The 20,629-nt window shown below is 33.9% G+C and overlaps 1 protein-coding gene across 2 annotated transcripts in view; it reads left to right on the top strand.

Annotated features, from left to right (window-relative positions):
* The first annotated feature begins 432 nt into the window (after positions 1 to 432).
* LOC125874638 (serine/threonine-protein kinase ZRK4-like) overlaps positions 433 to 20,629 on the top strand; it is a 58,499-nt gene continuing 38,302 nt past the window's right edge. Inside the window, exon 1 of one of the 2 annotated variants that reach the window (XM_049555610.1) lies at positions 433 to 965. In XM_049555610.1, the coding sequence (XP_049411567.1) occupies positions 530 to 965 (436 nt within the window). In that variant the 5' untranslated portion in view covers positions 433 to 529. The remainder of the gene's footprint in view (positions 966 to 20,629) is intronic. The other variant, XM_049555611.1, reaches the window with a different exon arrangement.

Below are 20,629 nucleotides of genomic sequence, written 5' to 3' on the forward strand. Positions count from 1 at the left end.
AGAAAACTATTGTAGAAGATAACTAGAAGAGAGATGAGAAGCATAGACTCAAAGAAAGGGGATGAGAGGACTAGACATTTTTCTCAACAATTTGCATAACTGTTCTTTCTAACCCCTAGACCCTTTTAACAATAGCTAATTGGGTTTGAATCCCAAATAAAACGCTCCAACATTTTACTCGGCCCAATAATATCAACTGAATCAGTCTTATTTACCACATCTAGCCCATATAGCCTTACATAATTATCTTGATTCACAACAGTTCGAGAAAGGATCAAACATGCACCAATATTGCAATCATGACGAGGAACTGTTACATCTCAATGTGAAAACTTAAAATAACTTTGGGTCTATTATTTTGAAATTTTTTCTATTTATTGGCAAAAACTGGGCACTAAGTCAACTCCCTTACACAAAGGAGATTTTGTGGAATTTAATGGACGCGTCAAATAAAGAAAGAGCAGCAGGAGGCGCACAACTTGCTTATTCATTCCCACCAGTGATGTTTTTTTGGATTTAATCACAATTCATGGATCACTTCAAAATTAGAGCAACCAAAAAAATGCCTTTTTTCACAAGGAAAAAGCTTTTTGCCTCTGCCTCTGCAGAAAGGCGGAAGAAAGAGCATGATTGTTATTTAAAGAATGGAAGTTGTGTGCTTGAGGAGCTTCTTGCTTTATGCGACGGAAATTGCAGAATTCCCATCCGTTACTTCACTGCCATAGAGATACAGAATGCAATTAGACACTCTAAAACAACAATAATGGAGCTTGCCGATGAGTCTATGGTTACGGGATCGCTAGACAACCGCCCTGTTTTAGTTAGGTCCAATACATGGGAAATAAAAAATATCCACCGAGATATAGCGATTACTGCTCAAATGAGTCATCTGAAGAATGTGTTGAGACTTGTCGGTTGCTGTCTAGAATTTGAAGAACCAGTGATGGTGTATGAATATGTTGAAGGTATATCTCTTTTCGATCTACTTTTCAAAAAGGGTAATCTTAATAGAAAATCGTCATTATCTTGGGGAAATCGATTACGGATTGCCAATGAGGTTGCTTCTGCAATCGTTTTTCTGCATACTGAATTTACTACGCCCATTATCCACAAAGATTTAAAGCCTCACAATGTGATAATAGATCAGAAGAGCGGTATTGCCAAAATTGTAGACTTCTCATTCTCCATATCACTGCCTCCAGGAGAATTGGAGGTACAAGAGGATTGGATGTATGGAACATATAGGTATATGGCTCCAGAACATGCCATATCGGGTATTATTACTCAAAAAATTGATGTCTACAGCTTTGGGGTTCTTCTCTTTCAGCTATTAACCGGGAAGGCAGAGCCAGATATTTTTATGGATAGAGTGGATTCTACAAATTCAAAAGAGAGAATAGATTTTGAAGGCGACGCTAAATCCAATACTGGAGAGGGAAATACTTTGGATAGAGTGGATTCTAAAGAGACAGTATATTTTAAATTTGTCGATGGTTATACTAAAAAGGGTAATATAATGGATTTAGCGGATCCTATCATTTTAGAAGAGCATGGAATTGAGATTCAACAACAATTGAAAGACTTCTCCGATCTTGTTAAAAAATGCACAGCTTTGAAGGGAGATGATAGACCATACATGATTCATGTCGCAAGGGAATTATGTCGAATTGAAAAGTGTTTTCGTGCCCTAGCTCTTGGTCAAAATTAAATGTTTAGAGGTATTCGTATTAGGTTCCAATTTCAAGGAAATTCAATTTGTTTGTACCCTCATATTTATGTTAAACAAAAAAGAGCAATGAAATTGCCAATTTGATCTTTACTTTGCTCTATTGGGTTTGACTGCTCCTTAGTTTTTCTATTTACAAAATGAAATAGGACCGTGTTAGTTTTGTATTTGTCACTTGAAGCAACACATTCCTGATGCATAAGTTGCATAAACGTTGAAGAGAAAACAATCGACCACATTTTTAGCACAAGTCAACTAGCCAAGAAGGTATATATGGAACTTCTTTTCAGGTTCCATGCCATACCTTTCTCTTAGATTGCTAATTATGAAATGGTCGCTAAAAAACACATTCTAATGATGTCCATAAGCTTATCCTCCATACTATGCCTACTTGTATTTGTTGAAATCCTTGGAAGAACAGGTGTAGAGCTAAAAAAAAAAGGACAATATTAGCCCTTCCATTATATTGAAGGTTAGAGTTTGTAAGATGTAGATTTTTTTTGTTCTTTTAATATCCCAAGAGAAGGAGAGAGTTAAGTAAACTTTATTTTTGTGCAATAGCCTTTATAGCACATATGAAAGTAAAATTATACTAGGCAAACTCGTGTGACGAGCTTGACCCAAAATGCCAATATATTGTAATTACAAGCAAGGAGTTTTAAATTTGAGACCTCCATTATGAAATTGCCAAGTCAAACAATTTGAATCACGCCGAAGGGTGGTTCGAGTAGTCTTTGATTTCAACAAATTAATCTTTAATTAACATTTGACCATGAGTATAGTGTACGATAAAACAAAATATTCGTCACTTTTTCTATGCACGAAAATAAAGAAAGTGGTGCTTGATTATTTCACTGTAGATCATTAAAAGGCCAATTATATTTTTAAAAAGTCAACTTCCTAAAATAAACCAACATTTCCATTAATTAATAGGGCGACGACATTAGGGAATAACTTGATAAACAATTACAATGAAAGTGCTTGGAAATTCATAAGAGAGTCCAATCAAGTCGCCATTGTTTTGTGTGGAATTGAATACACAAATTAAGACCAGCAGCTTCCAACTTGTTCATAGATTCCACTACCACAGCTTCCAATTCATGGAGATTAGTCACTTGTAAATTAGATCGAGATGCCTTTCTTCAGGGGACTCACAAGGAAAAAACTTATTTCCTCTGTTTCTGCTGAAAGGCGGAAGAAAGAGAAGGATTGTTTTAAAAAAAATGGAAGTTCGGTGCTTGAGGAGCTTCTTGCTTTATGCGACGGAAATTGCAGAATTCCCATCCGTTATTACACTGCAAATGAGATCGAGAATGCAATTAGAAACTCTAAAAGCAAAATGGAGCTCCCCGATATGTATATGGCTACGGGATTGCTGGACAACCGCCCTGTTTTAGTTAGGTTCAATAGATGTCAATTCAACAATATCCATCGAGATATAGCGATTACTGATCAAATGAGTCATCTGAAGAATGTGCTGAAACTAATCGGTTGCTGTCTAGAATTTGAAGAACCAGTTATGGTGTATGCATATGTTGAAGGTATATCTCTTAGCGATCTACTTTTCAAAAAGGGTAATATTAATAGAAAATCATTATCTTGGGGAAATCGATTGCAAGTTACCCATGATGTCGCCTCTGCTATCGTTTTCCTCCATACTGAATTTACTACGCCTATCATCCACAGAGATATAAAGCCTCACAATGTAATAATAGATGAGAATAGCGGCGTTGCCAAAATAGTAGACTTCTCATCGTCCATATCATTGCCTCCAGGGGAATTGGAGGTACAAGATGGTGTGTGTGGAACAATCGGATATGTAGCACCAGAATATCACCAGCAGGGTATTATTACTCAAAAAACAGATGTCTACAGCTTTGGGATTCTTCTCTTTCAGCTATTAACCGGAAAGAAAGTGTACGATATTATGGACTCTTTTTTTTCCCGAAATATTGCAATTTATTCATCTTCCATCAAAAAGTACATGTTGATCTGTAGGAGGTTACAATCAGTGAATTACTCCTCCCTAGCATGAAGGATTCCAAGATCCTGTATGAGATGAAATAAATACAAAAGACAGTTTAGACAATGGCTTTCTAAGTACAAAGCCTGCGTGCAAAAAGTTACAAGTGGCTAAACATCCCAAGGTCCATCATGGAGGATCCCAGATTAAATCTTGCTTCTTCTTTTGCCTGGTTCTGAAACTAGTCACTCCCCATCTGTCCATGGTCATGAGTCCCTTCACTTTAGCAGGGAGTTCTTCAAAATATTCGTAGAGTATGTTGCCAGGGCTCAAAAAGCTCGTGGAGGCTAGTGCATCAGCTGCCTGATTCGCCTCCCTGTAACAATGGTTTAAGATGAAACCCATAGTTTCCATGTGATTTTTCATCTCATTTACTTCTTCTATTATTCTCCAAGGGGTGACACTCGAGTTGTTCACACAATCCACCAACAACCTGGAATCGCTCTCTGCTAAAATGAATTCATGACCACTACTTATGCACCATTGAACTCCATATAACAAGGCTTTTGCCTCTGCCCAGTTGCTAGTTCCTTGGCCAAGGTTCAAAGAGTAGGCAAAAACTAGTGTGCCTGAGTGATCTCTGATCACTCCCCCACCTCCACAATAACCATCCTTACAGCTACCATCCGAGTTAATTTTCACAAAGCTGATTGATGGCTTCAACCACTTAACTTGAGTGAAGTTTGTGGCGTTGATTTTACTTTTCATCAGACAGACAATGGAATCCCAATTTGGATCTACATTAATCAACTTGAACTGGTTTTTCAGAAGCCCAGCAAGAGTGCTAGAAATATTGTTGACGGTTTTCCTTGTGTTGTAGAACTCTTTACCATATTTAGCATCACATCTAGTCTTCCAGAGTTCCCAAATAGTTATGGCTGGTAGGCATTTCATGATCATATCAAGGACTGGATTTTTAGTTTTCCATGTCCACCAATATTTGATCAAGAGTCTAAAAGGGACGTTAACACATGGAATGCCTACAGGACCACATAAGGTTGACCATATCCTTTTAGCAAAATCTCCAGAGCAGCTGAAGTGCTCAATGTATTCTTCTTGAGGTAGTCTGCAACAACAGCATCTCGAGGCAATAGATATTCCCATTTTTGAGAGTCTAGAGTCCGTAGGGATTTTATCTCTTAGAACTCTCCACAACATGATAGACTGAATTATGCAATTCTGGAATTCTTAGAACTCTAATGCTATGGATAGACTGAATTATGCAATTCTGGAAGAGAAAATAAATTTTAAAAATCTTCCAACCAACCTCGTCGATAACTACATCAAAGACAGTAATGTACCGGATATAGTGGATCCTACTATTTTAGAAGAGCTTGGAATTGAGATTCAACAACAGTTGAAAGACTACTTGGATCTTGTTAGGAAATGCACAGCTATGAAAGGAGATGATAGACCCTACATGATTCACGTCGCAAGGGAATTATGTCGAATTGATAAATGTTTCCGTGCCCTAGCTCTTCGTCAAAATTAAATGTTTAGAGGTATTCAAATTAGGTTCCAATTTCAAGGAATTTAGTTTGTTTGTACCTTCATATTTATGTTAACAAAAATGATATCTGCAGACAATGAAATTGCCAATGTGATTTTTTTTTTTGCTCTATTTGGATTGTTTTCTCCTCAAGTTTTTCGGTTTATACAGAAAGAAATGGGACCATGTTAGTTTTGTATTTGTCATTCAATTAATTTAAGAAATTAAACTCAGACAATGCCACTGCTTGTAATTTATCCTTCGCATTAACCATTTTCCATTTTAGCCAACATGGGATTGTATCATTTTAGGTTATTTAACTACGTGTCTTTAGTTTTCAACCCTTAAATATTACTCCCTCCCTACGCTCCTCCTACGATCCTATTCACATATTGTACTTACCAAAATGTGATGTTTCCTAATACTTATTTTGTCCCAGTTTATATGATTTACTTTTTATTAGTGAAAAATTACTAAATAACAAAATTACCAGATTACAATTGAAAAGAAAACGAAGAAAAAAAAATCACTTCAGGCGGAAGCGCGGATATCTCGCTCTCTTTAAGGAGATTCAAGCCCACTGCAACAAATGTTTTTCATCAGTACTCTAGCAGTAATCTTTCTTGACTTGTCCCCTCCAGGATACAATAGCCTTAACACAAAGTATAACTTAACAACTCTGGACAAAAGTTGAGTCCAAAACTCCACAAAAAGAACATCCCTTCAACTAATAAAAACTCTCTTTTGACAAACATTATGCACTCTATATTTTTTGTGTGTATATAAACCAAATGAAGACCACCACTATTTATAGTAGAAGAAGTCTTCCTAGGAATTAATAGAAAGATAATGGGGTGGTAAATAGTGAAGATAAATGGTGTTAGGAGTTACATAGGTTACAAGGTATAATTGAAGAATTAATATTAAAAATGCTCAAAAGACCAACAATTCCCGACACATTTTAATATTAGACAAGAGAGTTTATCAGCTGAATGAAGATTACTATGCATAATAAAGGTGTGCTCTGCATTGAACCTCCACTTAGTGAAACAATAATATTTACTCTAGAGTCGTAGTGGTCTCATACTTGAACTATGACTGCTTAAGGGAAATAAAATATCACTGCTCGCACATAATAATCAAGGTGTTGACATGAGCTTTAAAAGTCAACACGTTACAACTTGTGCTATCCCGGTTTCATGAGTGCTTTTGAGAATAAGCCCAATTCTCATAGGAAGCGACCTACTTCCACACTCACATAGGTGAAATCTGTCGAGAGTGCTCCTGTAAGCTTAACACTCCACCCGTACGGGCTACAAATATTCATTAAGAGTTTTGTAAACTCAACCATCACAAATCACTACAGAAAACAATGCACTCACATCATAGGGAGGGGAAAATAGTGCATTTTTCATAACAAGTCATCATATGATTAGTTTTTCCCTTTGAACCTGGTTATAGGATCTCTAGTCCCAGGTTGAGTTTCCTCATATATGACTCAAGGAATTATAGGCTTCATCCCATTCCCTCGATGTGCTCCAGACCTTTTCTCTCGTTAAGACCTTAGTAAGAGGATCTGCAAGATTATCACAAAATTTGACATAATCAACATTACTGGTACCATTTGTCAAATACGATATTACATTACGGTGTTTCCTCCTTATAAGTCTGGATTTACAGTTGTAATAACGATTTTGAACTCTACCAATCGCAGCGGTGATATCACAATGAATTAAAATAGGAGGAATTAGTTTTTCAAAATAAGATATTTGAAATAATAAATCTCTTAACCAATTCGCTTCCTCACTAGCTGAAGCTAAAACAATTAGTTCAGCCTCTATGATAGAGTTAACAATTATAGTTTGCTTTTTTGATCTCCAACAAATAGCACCACCACCGAAAGTAAAGACATATTCAGTGGTAGAACATGAATCACCTGATAAGGTGTTCCAATCTGCATTAGAAAAGCCTTCAAGTACAGCAGGATATTTTTTATAGATTAAACCACGATTTTTTGTTTCAATTAAATATCTCATAACTCTTGTTATAGCATGCCAGTGTTCATTACCTGGCTTGCTTGTAAACCTGCCAAGTACTCCTATTGCATATGCAATATCAGGCCTAGTGCAATTAGTCATATATCTCAAACTTTCGATTATGCTAGCATATTCCTTTTGATTTATTACATCATTTTCACTTTCAATAGGAAATAAGTGAACACTTGAATCAAAAGGAGTTACAACATGTTTGCAATCATGAAAGTTATATTTTTTTAAAATTTTCTCTATATAATGTGACTGGTTAAGGAAAATTCCATCACATGTTCTTGTTATTTTTATTCAAAGAATAAAATTTGTCTCACCAAGATCTTTCATATCAAAATGGCTTCTAAGAATATTTTTAGCTTCATCAATAACATTCATGTTAGAGCCAAAGATCATCAAACCATCAACATATAGGCAAATAATCACATGTGAATTATTTCAAGACTTATGATATATATATGCACTTATCACACTCATTTGTTTTAAAATCATTTTCAATCACGCAGGAATCAAACTTTTCATGTCATTGCTTTGGTGCCTGTTTCAAGCCATATAGGGATTTAGTAAGTTTACATACTTTGCTTTCTTGGCCTGCTTCAACAAAAGACTCGGGTTGTTCCATAGAAACTTTCTCATTTAGGTCTCCATTTAAAAAAGCAGTTTTTACATCCATTTGATGAATTTGCAAATAAAAAATTGCAGTCATAGCAATTAAAAGTCTTATGGATGTAATTCTTGTTACCGGGGAAAAAGTATAAAAAAATTCTAGGCCTTCTAGTTGTTTAAAACCTTTTGTAACTAGTCTACCCTTATATTTATCAATAAATCTATTCAGTTTCAATTTTTGTTGTAAGACCCACCTACAACCAATAGTTTTATAACCTGGTGGTAAATCAACTAACTTCCAAGTTTTATTAGAAATCAGTGATTCCATTTCATCATTTACGGCCTTTTTCCAAAAAATGGAGTCATGTGAAGATAATGCTTCTTTCAAAGTGAGGGGGTCATCTCCAACATTAAACACATAAAATTAGGACCAAAATCTTTTTCTACTCTACCTCTTTTACTTCTTCTTAACTCAAAATCATCAATTTCGTTATTTTTTTTAAAGTAGAAGTAGAAGAACTAGGTAGTGACAAAATATTTTGTTCAATCCTTTGACCCCCACTATTTTTAAAATCAAAATGGAATTTATTTTCATGAAAAATAGCATCACTGGATTCTATTATTATATTATTTTCAAGATTAAAAAATCTATAAACTATACTATTTGGAGCATAACCAAGAAAAGCACAAGTAGTAACTTTCTTACCCAACTTTGTAATCTTGAGATCCATTAGCCTTACAAAGGCTAGACAATTCCAAACTTGGCTTGTGACCTTTCCACAATTCAAAAGGTGTCAATTTAGACTTTTTATGAGACATACGATTCAACACATAACAAGCAGTTAGAATAGCTTCACCCCAAAAATTTAAAAGTGCATGTGACTCAATAAGCATGACATTAGTCAATTCAATCAAAGTTCTATTTGTCCTTTCCGCTACACCATTAGATGAACGAGAATAACGAAGAGTAGTTTCATGAATTATTCTCAATGATCTAACAAAAGAATTAAACTCATTATTTGACTCATATTCACGGCCTCTATCACTTCTAATTCTTTTTATTTTTCTTCCAAACTGATTTTCAACCTCATGGAGATAAGTTTTAAATTTTTCAAAAGCATCACTTTTATTTTTCATCAAGTAAACATATGTAAACTTAGAAAAATCATCAATGAAAGTGATAAAATACCTATTACCCCCACGAGTTAAAATTTCACCAAGTTCACAAATATTAGTATGAACTAATTCTAACAAATTAGTTTTCTTTCAACTTGGAAATGAGGCCTTTTAGTGATTTTGACTTTACTACAAGCCTCACACTTTTCAAAATTCTTTTTAACCATTGGAATTAATTCTAAACTACTCATGATTCAAACATAACGATCATTAATATGACACAAATGAGCATGCCAAAAATTGGTAGAATAAAGCATATAAACAGAAGTAGAGGTTTTATTCATTTCTACATTCAATTTGAACATCCCATCACAAGCATACCCCTTTTTCACAATTACATATTGATCAGATTCAATAATTTGTTTAAAACCTGCTTTATTAAGAAGAAAACTAGACATCAAATTTTTCCTCATAGAAGGAGTATAAAATACATCTTTCAAAGTTAATACCCTTCCAGAAGTAAAACACAATTCGACATTTCCCGTTCCAACCACTTGAGTTGTGTGAGAATCACCAAGCATGATGGTTTTGGGCTCCTCAAAATGAGTATATTTTTTGAACCAGTCTTTGTCATAACAGACATGATGGTTTGCACCAGAATCGACCCACCATCCATCAACACTCTCAACCATGTTTATGTCGGTAATCACCGCCACAAAAGGTTTTTTGGTAACGTTTGCCTGAGGATTAGGACAATGCTTTCAGAATTTGCAAAATCAAACAATATGCCCACTCTTGCCACAAACAAAGCACGGTCCCTTATCTTGAACTTGTTGATTTTATGCTTGGTTATTTTCACCATTATTTTTCTTGGGAGGTCTATCATTATTTTTTTTAGGCTTCAAAGAAGTATTTTGTGAGATTCAAGAGTAGCATTATTTGAAGTAATTAAATTTACGTTTGTTGTGATATTGCTCTCTTCTGTTTGTAAAAGTGCATCTTGGCTCCTTGCCTCTTCTTCCATGAGGATTTTCATTATCAAGGTTTCAAGTTGTTTGTGGCGCATAGTTTTTTGAAATTCCTTCCAAGAAGGTGGAAGTTTATCTACTATGCCACAAACAATAAGGTTGTCTTAAATTTTTACCTCCTCGGACCTAATTTCTCCAACAATCGTTATAAAATCTTGAGCTTGGTTTACCAATGATTTGTTGTCCACCATTTGGAAACGAAAAAATCTACTAGCCATATATTTTTTTGCTCCAGCCTCTTCGGTATCATACTTACTCTGCAATGCTTTCCAAATTTTCTTTGCACTAGAGTAAGTTCTATCATAATAATCATAAAAATTATCAGATAGACAATTAATAATATAATACCGACACTAATAAGAATCACCATCGTACTTTTTCTAAATGAGAAATAGTTTCATCATCATTCATAGAGGTGATGTCAACTTTATTAGGATTCTTCTCAGTTAACACATAAGAAACATTGAGATATACTTAAGTAGATAAGATCTCCCATCTTGACATCCACAATTTTTCCAATTGTAGTCATTTTGAATCTCCTTAAAATTGTTAGTGAAAAATTACCAAATTACAAAATTGAATAGAAAATGAAGAAATAAAAATCTCTTCAGGCTGAGGCGCGGATATCTTGCTCTCTTTAAGGAGATTCAATCCCACTGCAACAAATGTTTTTCACCGGTCCAGCAGTAGTTCTTCCTGACTTGTCCCCTCCAGGATACAATAGCCTTAACACAAACTATAACTCAACAACTCTAGACAAGAGTTGAGTCCAAAGCTACACAAAAAGAACACCTCCCTTCAACTAATAAAAACTCTCTTTTGACAAACTTTATGCACTCTATATTTTTCTTGTGCATATAAACCAAATGAAGACCACCACTAATAAATAGAAGAAGTCTTCCTAGAAATTAATAGGAAGATAATGGAGTGATAAATAGTAAAGATAAATGATGATAGGAGTTACATAGGTTACAAGGTATTAATAGAGGAATTACGAGTGACAATCAAGTGGGCACCAATTCCATCAACGGCCAATGCCATCAACGGTAATTTGCATTTGTTGCAAAACTGAAATGCACATGGCACTAACTCCAATGGAGTAATGCAGTAGTAATACATCAGTTAAATACCACTAACGGGCAGCCAAATAAATTACCCATTCCTTCCAATGTTTTACAACATATTTCACCAAGGCAGAATAAGCCTAGGACATTATGAGAAATTTAATAATAAATTAATATTAAAAATGCTCAAAAGACCAACACTTTTCCTTTTAGTCAATCTAAAAAAAAAGATGCATTTCTATATTAACTAACAATTTAACTTTAAAATGTCTATTTATTTTTAATGAAATGATTTATAGTCACACAAATTTATATTATTCATTTTAGATCACAAGTTTTAAAAGTCTTTCTTTCTTTCGTAAATTTCATGCAGAGTCAAACTAACTCACATAAAATGGGACGGGGGAGTACTTGTTATTTACAAAATCAATGCATAAATGACAATATTCTTCCTATTTTAACTTTGAAAACTACTCCCTTCGTCTCATATTAGTTAATCACTTTTTTTACACGCATATTAAGAAATCATAAATAAGAAGATGATTTTACCACTTAATAAGCTTCTTGAAAATTTTACAAACAAATGTGAACACTTTCAAAAAGAATTAATTGCAAGGGTACTATAGAAAACTATTTTTAATAAGGTGATCAATTAATATATAACAGAGGAGTACTAACCTTGTATGTATTTGACCAACATAACAAAACTAAGTAATTAATTCATGTTCATTATAATTACTTCATATCAATTAATTGCTCCCACCATTGTATTTTATAAAATTTGATCTTCAGAAAGGAATCTCAACAAACAAACTAAATTTTTTGGATCTATTCAAATTGAAATTTTAGCTCCAATTTCAAACTCAAAAAATTGAAATAGTCGTCCAATGCATTTTAATTATACTGTACTTCATTTGTAAGTAAGTCTTCATGGAATATAAGAGAATATGAAAAAACTATTTTTTTATTTCACTTGCATGATTTGATTTGAAGTAATATTGATTTAAACTTCCAACAAACATATTTATCATTTATTGAAAATTTAATTTCAAAGAGAACACTAAATACAAATAAACTTACTTAATTTCTTAAAGAATGTGAAATCTAAAATGATGACAACTAAATCAAAACGGAGGAGTAGTTCAATATCTTTTCTTACTTTTTAATTCCTTTCATTGAATTGTGATTTTTTAAATAGAATATGAAAATAGTAGACGCAAGAAATATAAAAAGATAGTGTTTCAATGTGAAATATTTTAATAAGACATACTCTCTCCGTTCCTATAAAAAATTAGGTAATTTTATTATTGTACCCTTATTTAGTGTTATCTTGAAGTCAAGTTTTCAATAAATAAATATAAATTAATTTATTTTGATTAATTAAATTGACTAACCATTTAATTTTTCTATGTTGGCCAAATTCATACTTTCAAAGGTAATAACTTTAATTTCAAAATAAAATAGAAAGAATAGTACTATTACTTATGCATTAATTTTGTAAAATAACAAGTATTAACTCTATTTTTATTAAGGACGATGTATAAATAGAAACTGAGAAAGTAATTAAGAAGCTAAATTAAGAAAGAAGAAATTAATCCAGAGGCTAAAGGACAATTTTTTTAATTAAAATTTCTGAAGGTACCATAGAAGTGGAAAAGAAAAGAAATGGACAAAAGCTTGGAGGCACCACACGCCTTATTATCTATCTATCTATTTATATATAATAGGAGAAGAAAAAGTGTCACTGTTTTATTTAAAAAAAAACTTAAGACTGGTTTTATGAGTCGCCACTTAATTTTTTGAAGTAAAATTAAGAAAACTATTTTTTCAAAAGATTAAAACAGGAAATCAATTGAAAAATATTTAAAGGGGTTCGGGGTTCATCGAGAGTAGGCTTGTTGGGGATTAGGATGTCCTCCTGTTTTCTTACTCTTCTTTCAAGCACCGTGCCTACTGTGTCTATGCCATCCCGAATTTCCTCAATGATCGGCATGATTTTCATGGATCCAAATCGGAACACCATTTTCTCGTTGTCCCAGTAGCCGGTGCGGACTTCAATCAGTTCAGGCCACCCAATCATGTTGATGAGTTCTGTTAGGGCCCCTACATATTTGTTGAGGTCTCTTCTGTGGGACACGTTGATGTCGTTGTACCATAACTTGAGCATATCCGGAGCCCTCACAACCATGTCGAACTTGGGAAATTGAGCCATACCTACAAAATAAAGCTCGGTTAAGATCCCCCCNAATTGTGTATATTTGTTATATGTGTCTAGTATTAATTTCATGTATCTATTTATATGATATAATATTAATTTCATGTATTTATTTATATGGTCTAATTTTAATTTCATGTATCTAGTATTAATTTGATGTATCAAGTGTCAATTTCATACATTATATTCAAAACATGTATCTCCGATCGACGGTAGATCAGTATCTGTCTTATCATTAATCCAAGAACAAAAGTAAAAAAATTCAAAATTCAAATTTCTTTTTTTAGCATCTGAAATTTTTTTCTCATAGATACATGTAATCTTAACTCAAATACACAAACTCTTAATTAGAGACATGTATACCTAATGTATATCCAACATTGTTGCACTTGATATGTACTTAATGGTGTATTTTTTCTATTAATTAAAGCTTGGCATAATTCTTCCATCTTGATTACGTTCATAGCTGGTCAGGACATCTCACCACGATGGTGTTTCTTTCACCTTTTGATTTGTCGATGTTGCCCGCTTTGCCTAGATCTGACAGACCTTCGGTAGAACCATTGAAAATTTCACTTTTTCGTCCCTCCGACTAATAAACTTTTGAAGAAGAAGGCCCTCAAGTCGTCAGAGATGAAATTTGAGTCAACTAATTAGTGAAATTGTTAGGAAAAAATCGTGACTAATTTGGCAGGAAAAAAAAGCACAAACAAATTACTTGAAAATAACACCAATTGCCAGTATATTGTAGCCTCCTCTATATAATAAAATACATGAACTATAATTTTCAAAAGCTATTACATTATTTTCCTTGAATCATGTTGTTTGCGGTAGGTGTCACTAGCTAATAAGTGGGAGGTGGGTGGGGGGAGATTAGGGTTGGAGATTGAGGGAGATGCTGAGAGAGAAATATATTTGATTATTATTAAAATGTTAATTGTGGAGTTTAAATATAAGGATAATTAATTAATCCTAATTTTAAGGGATGTGAGTATCAGATTGTTTCTTCAATAATATATGGTATAAAATATTAAAAGTGATACTATATGTAATCGTTTGAAAGTAGAGGTAATATTAGTATATACGGTAGTGATATATGTCTAATAAAGTAGTTTAGCCCATAATAATAAGTAAAATGATAAGGGCTTAGGCCCAAAATAACAAAATACAACTTTTGAAATCAAGAGTGGGCCTTTGTCCCAATCTTTTCAATTTCACTATCTGCTACATATTCTTCCAACTCCGGGACCTGTTCGTTTATTTTTATAGGCTGGCAGACTTGATAAAAGGAGCGATTTGAGCCTTTACAGCTCTCTCAAAATGCGAGGAAAAAGATAGGAGGTCGTAGTGAACTCGGGCAGATTTCACATGCATAAGAAATGTAAATATTGTAAGAATCAAATCGAGTTATTAAAAAATACTATTACTGATAATCGATACATAAATTTGGTATCTTCACAAAAGAAATAAGCACACTCTATAACAATAAAAAAAGAGGGAGACATGTAACAGGAAGAAATCTAGCACGCTGGCACATGAAAGATGACTGAAAGTACTAATGAATGACTATTAATTCTTCACATTATCGAACAAACAAACCCTTTATAATTAACACTAGCATTTGGTAAATTAGAGACTAACTAGTGATTAGATGATTATTGAATCAATGCCGATTTCATTTAAGAATGGAACCAGAGGAATAAATAATCAATATAGTGGACCAAAACCAAAACCATACAACATGTGACTAAACTATTAAGATTAACCTTATATTAGAAAAAATCAACATGCTATGCACACAATAGTCAATGCCAAATAAACTCATGCTTCAAGTAATCTAAAAAAAAAGCAAGATTTAAACTTTAACAAGACTATAATATGGAAGATAAGACAAGAAACTCAAGCTTTATACTAACTCAAACTATCCAACAATAAATTAATTGAATATCAATTATTAAACCAAAGAGGTGTGAGCAGATTACCCCAAGAAATAAGAAAACAAACTCCAAAATATCGAGAAGAGGGAGAATGAAACAACCCAAGTACCATTCTCGAAAGTAACTTAAATACATACCTTAAAATCCTTTTTTTTGGCATGCTTTCAAGATTAAGATCAAAATGACATACAAGAGAAACTTGGTAAGATATAGGCTAACTTCAAACAGAAAAAATCGATGCCGAACAAGCACTGCATTAACTTGAATAATGACTCAACGCTGGTTTACAATGACAAAATAACACACACAACTTCAGATTACAACATTTCGAGAGGCGAGAGGAGTGAACCATATGCATCTCGCTTGAGGATAGAAACAAGAAAACAGGACATGCTGCAATCTGAAAAAAAGAAAACTGAAACTTACCTTTCAAAATAGACTCAACCAAAATGAACCAGTAGAGAGTCAAAATGGACATCAAACAATGCAACCCAATATTCAAAATAGTAGCAAATGGAACACATAACTCATAATGTGGACATCTCAGTTCATTCTTTCAACTTGAGGTGAAAGAATGGCAGATAGGATGTTGAGTATTACGCAGTAAAAAAAATTCAAAGATACTCAAGAAGCAAGCTCAAAAAGGAAAAATAATAAGACAACACTTCAGATAAAGCAGCAATGAAAGCCAATGAATCTCCAAAATTTAACTCGATACTATGTCATAAAACGACTAAGAATACATACATCATATTGAAATGACACCAACTTAGTAGTAACTAATAGCCAACCGCCACAATCTAAAAGCTTTCAAACATTAGAACGCTACTCTAAGGTAGAAGAAAAGGTGGAAAGAACATTATGAAGAGATGTTACCTTTCTAGGTACAGCAAACAGGGACGACAAGCCAACTACTACGATTCTTCCACCACAAAATTCAAACACTAGCAACGATCAGTAAATCTGGGCAGAATGTTGAACCCAAATACTGAAAACTAGTTACCTCCTATGCTTTTGAAGTATAGTTTATGCGTATTTTAACTATATTTCTCAAGTTGTTCTTTGTATTTTCACCAACAAATCCAACCCCCAACAAATGAGAAAAAAAGACGTTTATATAGAGGGGGATTAGGGTTCATGATTTTTTTGGGGGAAAAGGGTAGAATAGGAATTCGAGTTCAACCCCAAATTTGAATTTTTCTTCTCCAGGATGAGGAAAAGCTACTCGTTTGTACAAGATTTGAAACGAAATCCCCTAAAATCCGGATGAAAAAATCATGGTGGGCGGCTGTTGCAGAGAAAGCTGTGGGAGCTGTTGTGGTAGAGGACGCCACAATTTGCCTTCCGTAAACTCACTATTGTTTGTCGCGCTGAGCTAATGCCTCCGTCAACTCACCTTCGTGTGAGGGAGATGAAACGCGTATAGGGGTCCGATGGTGTCGTTCTCGCATGCTGTTGTTGCTATATTTTGACGCCGTGCACTGCTCTGTTTATTCCAACTGATGTTAACATTTCTGGGTCTTCTTTGCTGAAGAAGAAAAGGGTTGGGTCGGGTCTTGAAATGTTAAGAGTGGGAATTTGAAGAAAACTTAGAATTGTTGAATGAGAATTAGGTTGAGTGAAAGGAGGGTCTGCTGGGTCAGCTGAAAGAAAATGGGAAAAAGGCCCAAAACTCTAATGCCTTTGGTGGGTTTAAAGTAAAGTAGCCAAATGAATTAAACCAAATCAAATCGTGATTGGCCAATTGAAGCTACAAAATTAGCCAAATTGATTTTAATTTGCGAATTCGGCTAAAATTTAGACAAGATGAATTATCTAATTAGTTAACAAACTTCTTAATTTTAACGACCTTAAATAATTAACTTAACTAAAACATAATTAAATTAGATGCAAATTAATTAACTCAAAATTACAAATATAACTTAGACCAAACTAAATTAATAAAATATTTAACTTGAAATGCGAAATCTTCTGGGATGATTATTAAATATTTATAAAAAATATACTAATAATATATATAATTATATAAAGAAAATTTATTACTCAAAAGTTATAAAATTGACAAGGCTATTTTAAAACTTGAAAATTGTAACTATAACTTAAATTAAAGTGAATTAATAAAACACTTAATTAAAATGTAATATCTTTGGAGATGATTTTATAAAATATGCTAATTAGGTAAAACATATTTATGATCTAAAATGTTGTAGAAATGACTGAAAATGATCAAAACCTATAAAACATTTCAATTTTTTTTATAAAACTAATTATATCTAATCGTTTGAAATTAAGAAATTCAAAAAATTAATTTCTCTTGTGGAAGGTCAAAATTGGGTGTTAACAACTGTCCATTATTTGACCTGGATTGATGAAAGAAATTCGAGGAAAATGAAATTGACGAATCCAATTTTGACCGTCCACATCTTCATCTTAAGAAAAGGGATTTTGGCACGACCTTTAAGAATTATGGCTGAACCCCCAAAAAATGGGTTTCCTACATATCTCAGGCTATATGAGGATTGATGCCACTTGTAGTTCAATATGCTTGATTCCACACACAAATATGAAAGAATTCAAAAGCCATCCCGATACTGAATTATGAAGAGATCGAAATGCTCAAGAATAAGATTTAAGAGTAAATGTCGAAATAGAGCCGAGTTTTTAACACTAATCCCGCCTACATATCCCTCTACTTAGGGAATCAGGCTGCCTGTAGTTCGACTCAATCGGTTGAAAAAGAAATCTATTTATGTAAGATAAGCTTCTGATTATGAAAAAGTGACAAAGTAAGTCGAGTATGAAAGGGAGGCTTGCAACCTCTTAGCCATGAATGCAGCATACTTCACAACCATAATTAAGAACTTACACAGACATAATTTCCAAAGCTCTTGGTGCATTGTCACTCAGATTAGAAAGCGGTTTCCGGTGAACCCCAAAAATTTTCAGATGCGGAATTGAAACCGATAAACCTAAAGAAAAACCCACATGCCTTATGATAGGGGTGTGCTTAGATTGTGGTGGAAGTCGCTCCTCCGCTCGCGTCCTAAGAGTTTGATACTCTTCTCCGGACTCTGTCCCAGTTCGCTGCTAAGAAAAAATTTCACGTTGTGCTGCATCCTTTTTGATGTCGTCCGCACCTGTGATTTGTTTTGGATAATTCATCATTTCGGACACTCTCGACAGAGACTAAGATAAAATTCATTAGGATAAGAAATGCAATTCAAATGGGAGACAATGTCTTTTACCGTATTGACACTTAATTGCTCTCCTTGAGTATTTGACGTCAACTTCATCGGGTCTGACGTAAAGCAAGTAAAGCTTGTGTCTTATATTTGCGATATATTCGTCAATGTACTCTCCTTTTGATGTCAAAGTAATAAAATAGGCTGATATGTTGACAGTTCTTTTGATGTCATTGTTGATGTTTCTCTTGATGTCATTTTTGCAAAGAAAAATGATAAAGTCGTTGTTGATCTTCTTGTGATGGGTAAGTCTTTCTCCTGCGATGCATGACTCTTTTCTCTTGCAATGCATGACTCCTTCTCTTGTGATGCACGACTCTTTTCTCTTGCAATGAATGACTTATTCTCTTGTGATGCATGACTCCTTCCTCTTGCATAGATCTCTTTCTCGCGATGCATGACATTTTTCCCGCAGTGCATGAATCTTCTCTTGTAATGAATGAATCTTCTTTTGCGATGCATGAATCCTTCCTCTTGATGCCTTTCTAGTACCGAATGAAGTTAATGTTTTACCGAGCAACATAGTTGATCTTCTGGGTGGCGGTATCGTACCAATCGACGATAAAAATAAAATGACCCTCAGAGTAATGATATCATCTCATTCAACAATACGATATAAATGACTCTCTGGATAGTAATATTATAATGTCTGATAATATGATGCAGATAATGTCCTCCAAGTATCTTTAGTTGATGGAAAATAGTAAAATAACTTTCCTCGGAGTTTTTATTTGTTCTATCACTGAACATAGTCGCATGCTCATTATGGACTTCATCTTATAGGGAATTGAATGAAATAATGTTATTCATATTCCCAAATCTTTGATACAAGCAACATAAAAATATTTCCTGCATCCAAAGAAAAATTGTCAATTTTGGAGAGCTCCTCGCCCTTTTGAATCCTCTTTATTCATTGAATGGAGGAATATGCTAATATTGATGCAAGCTTATAGACCTGTATCCACAGAAAAATTGTTAGTTTAAAAATGAACTGATATGTGTCGATCCTTCGGTCGTTTGCTCTTTGTCTGGCTATCTTCGATAGATTTTCCCGATCTCCTGCCTCTTGATAAATAAGACAAGCTATTTTTATGCAAAATAAATGAAAGACGAAAAAAAACTTTTAAGGAAAATAGATTTTCAAAAGTAATATTTGGGAAAAGGTCACTGCCAAGTGTCATGTCACGTCAAGCTTAATGAATGCCTTTGAAATTGATGCCTCGATGTCTATCTGATTACTTGTTGGGAAGTATTCAAAGTTGCCCTAGACTGTCGATGAACCCTATTGAAATTTTGAGGCCATCCTAAAAAATTTCTATCATAGTTAGCTGTTTTGGCTTATCTCGAATTGTTGGTGAGCGAATCACGGAATATTTGAGATCTTCTCAAAAATTCTGTCCTAGTTGCAAATTTCAAAGTAACTTCAATCTTGGTTTGTTGAAAAGATCTTTTTCTTGAGAATTTTTGGGTCCCTCTTAAAAATTCTGTCTCGATTTCTATTGTAAGGAAAAAATAGAAATCTTATGGGAGATATAATCGAGCCGTTATGGCGCCTACGTATCCCGTTGAGGCAGGAATCATGTCAAAAGTAGTTCCCCTTTCAAGGATTAACAAAATAAGAAATTTAAATAAGGAACCGACCGAGGTCGACATAGGCCACTTACGTATCTCATTCTTGAGAATTCAGGTTTGACGTAGTTCATTACAAAGGGATAAAATTCCAAACAAAGCAATTACAAGCAAATAAAACGATTACAAAGAAATAACAGAAATATAAACTGAGGCTTCACACATAATATCTCTTGACAACATCTGAGTTGATCGGTTTCGACGCTTCTTTTTTTCGATATACCTCTCTGTTCGCATAGCGAATTAACATAAATCTTTCTGAATATCATGCATATCATTCCCCCTATCTCCTCATCTTTATATTTATAAGCCACAACTTACTTCGAAGTTTTCAATTTCCCAATTTCTCTCTGCCGCCTATTAAGAGAATAGGTCACGAAAAAGCGGCCCGTTTACTATCTCAAATTCTATGTCTTCTCTTTTCTTTTCGCTCTTCTTCGTCCATTGACATGCCTAGGTCATTCGTGATAGGACCAAGGCACCTCCAGATAACATTTTATGAACCATGT

This window comes from Solanum stenotomum, chromosome 8, assembly GCF_019186545.1.
Source record: "Solanum stenotomum isolate F172 chromosome 8, ASM1918654v1, whole genome shotgun sequence".
Lineage (NCBI taxonomy): Eukaryota > Viridiplantae > Streptophyta > Magnoliopsida > Solanales > Solanaceae > Solanum > Solanum stenotomum.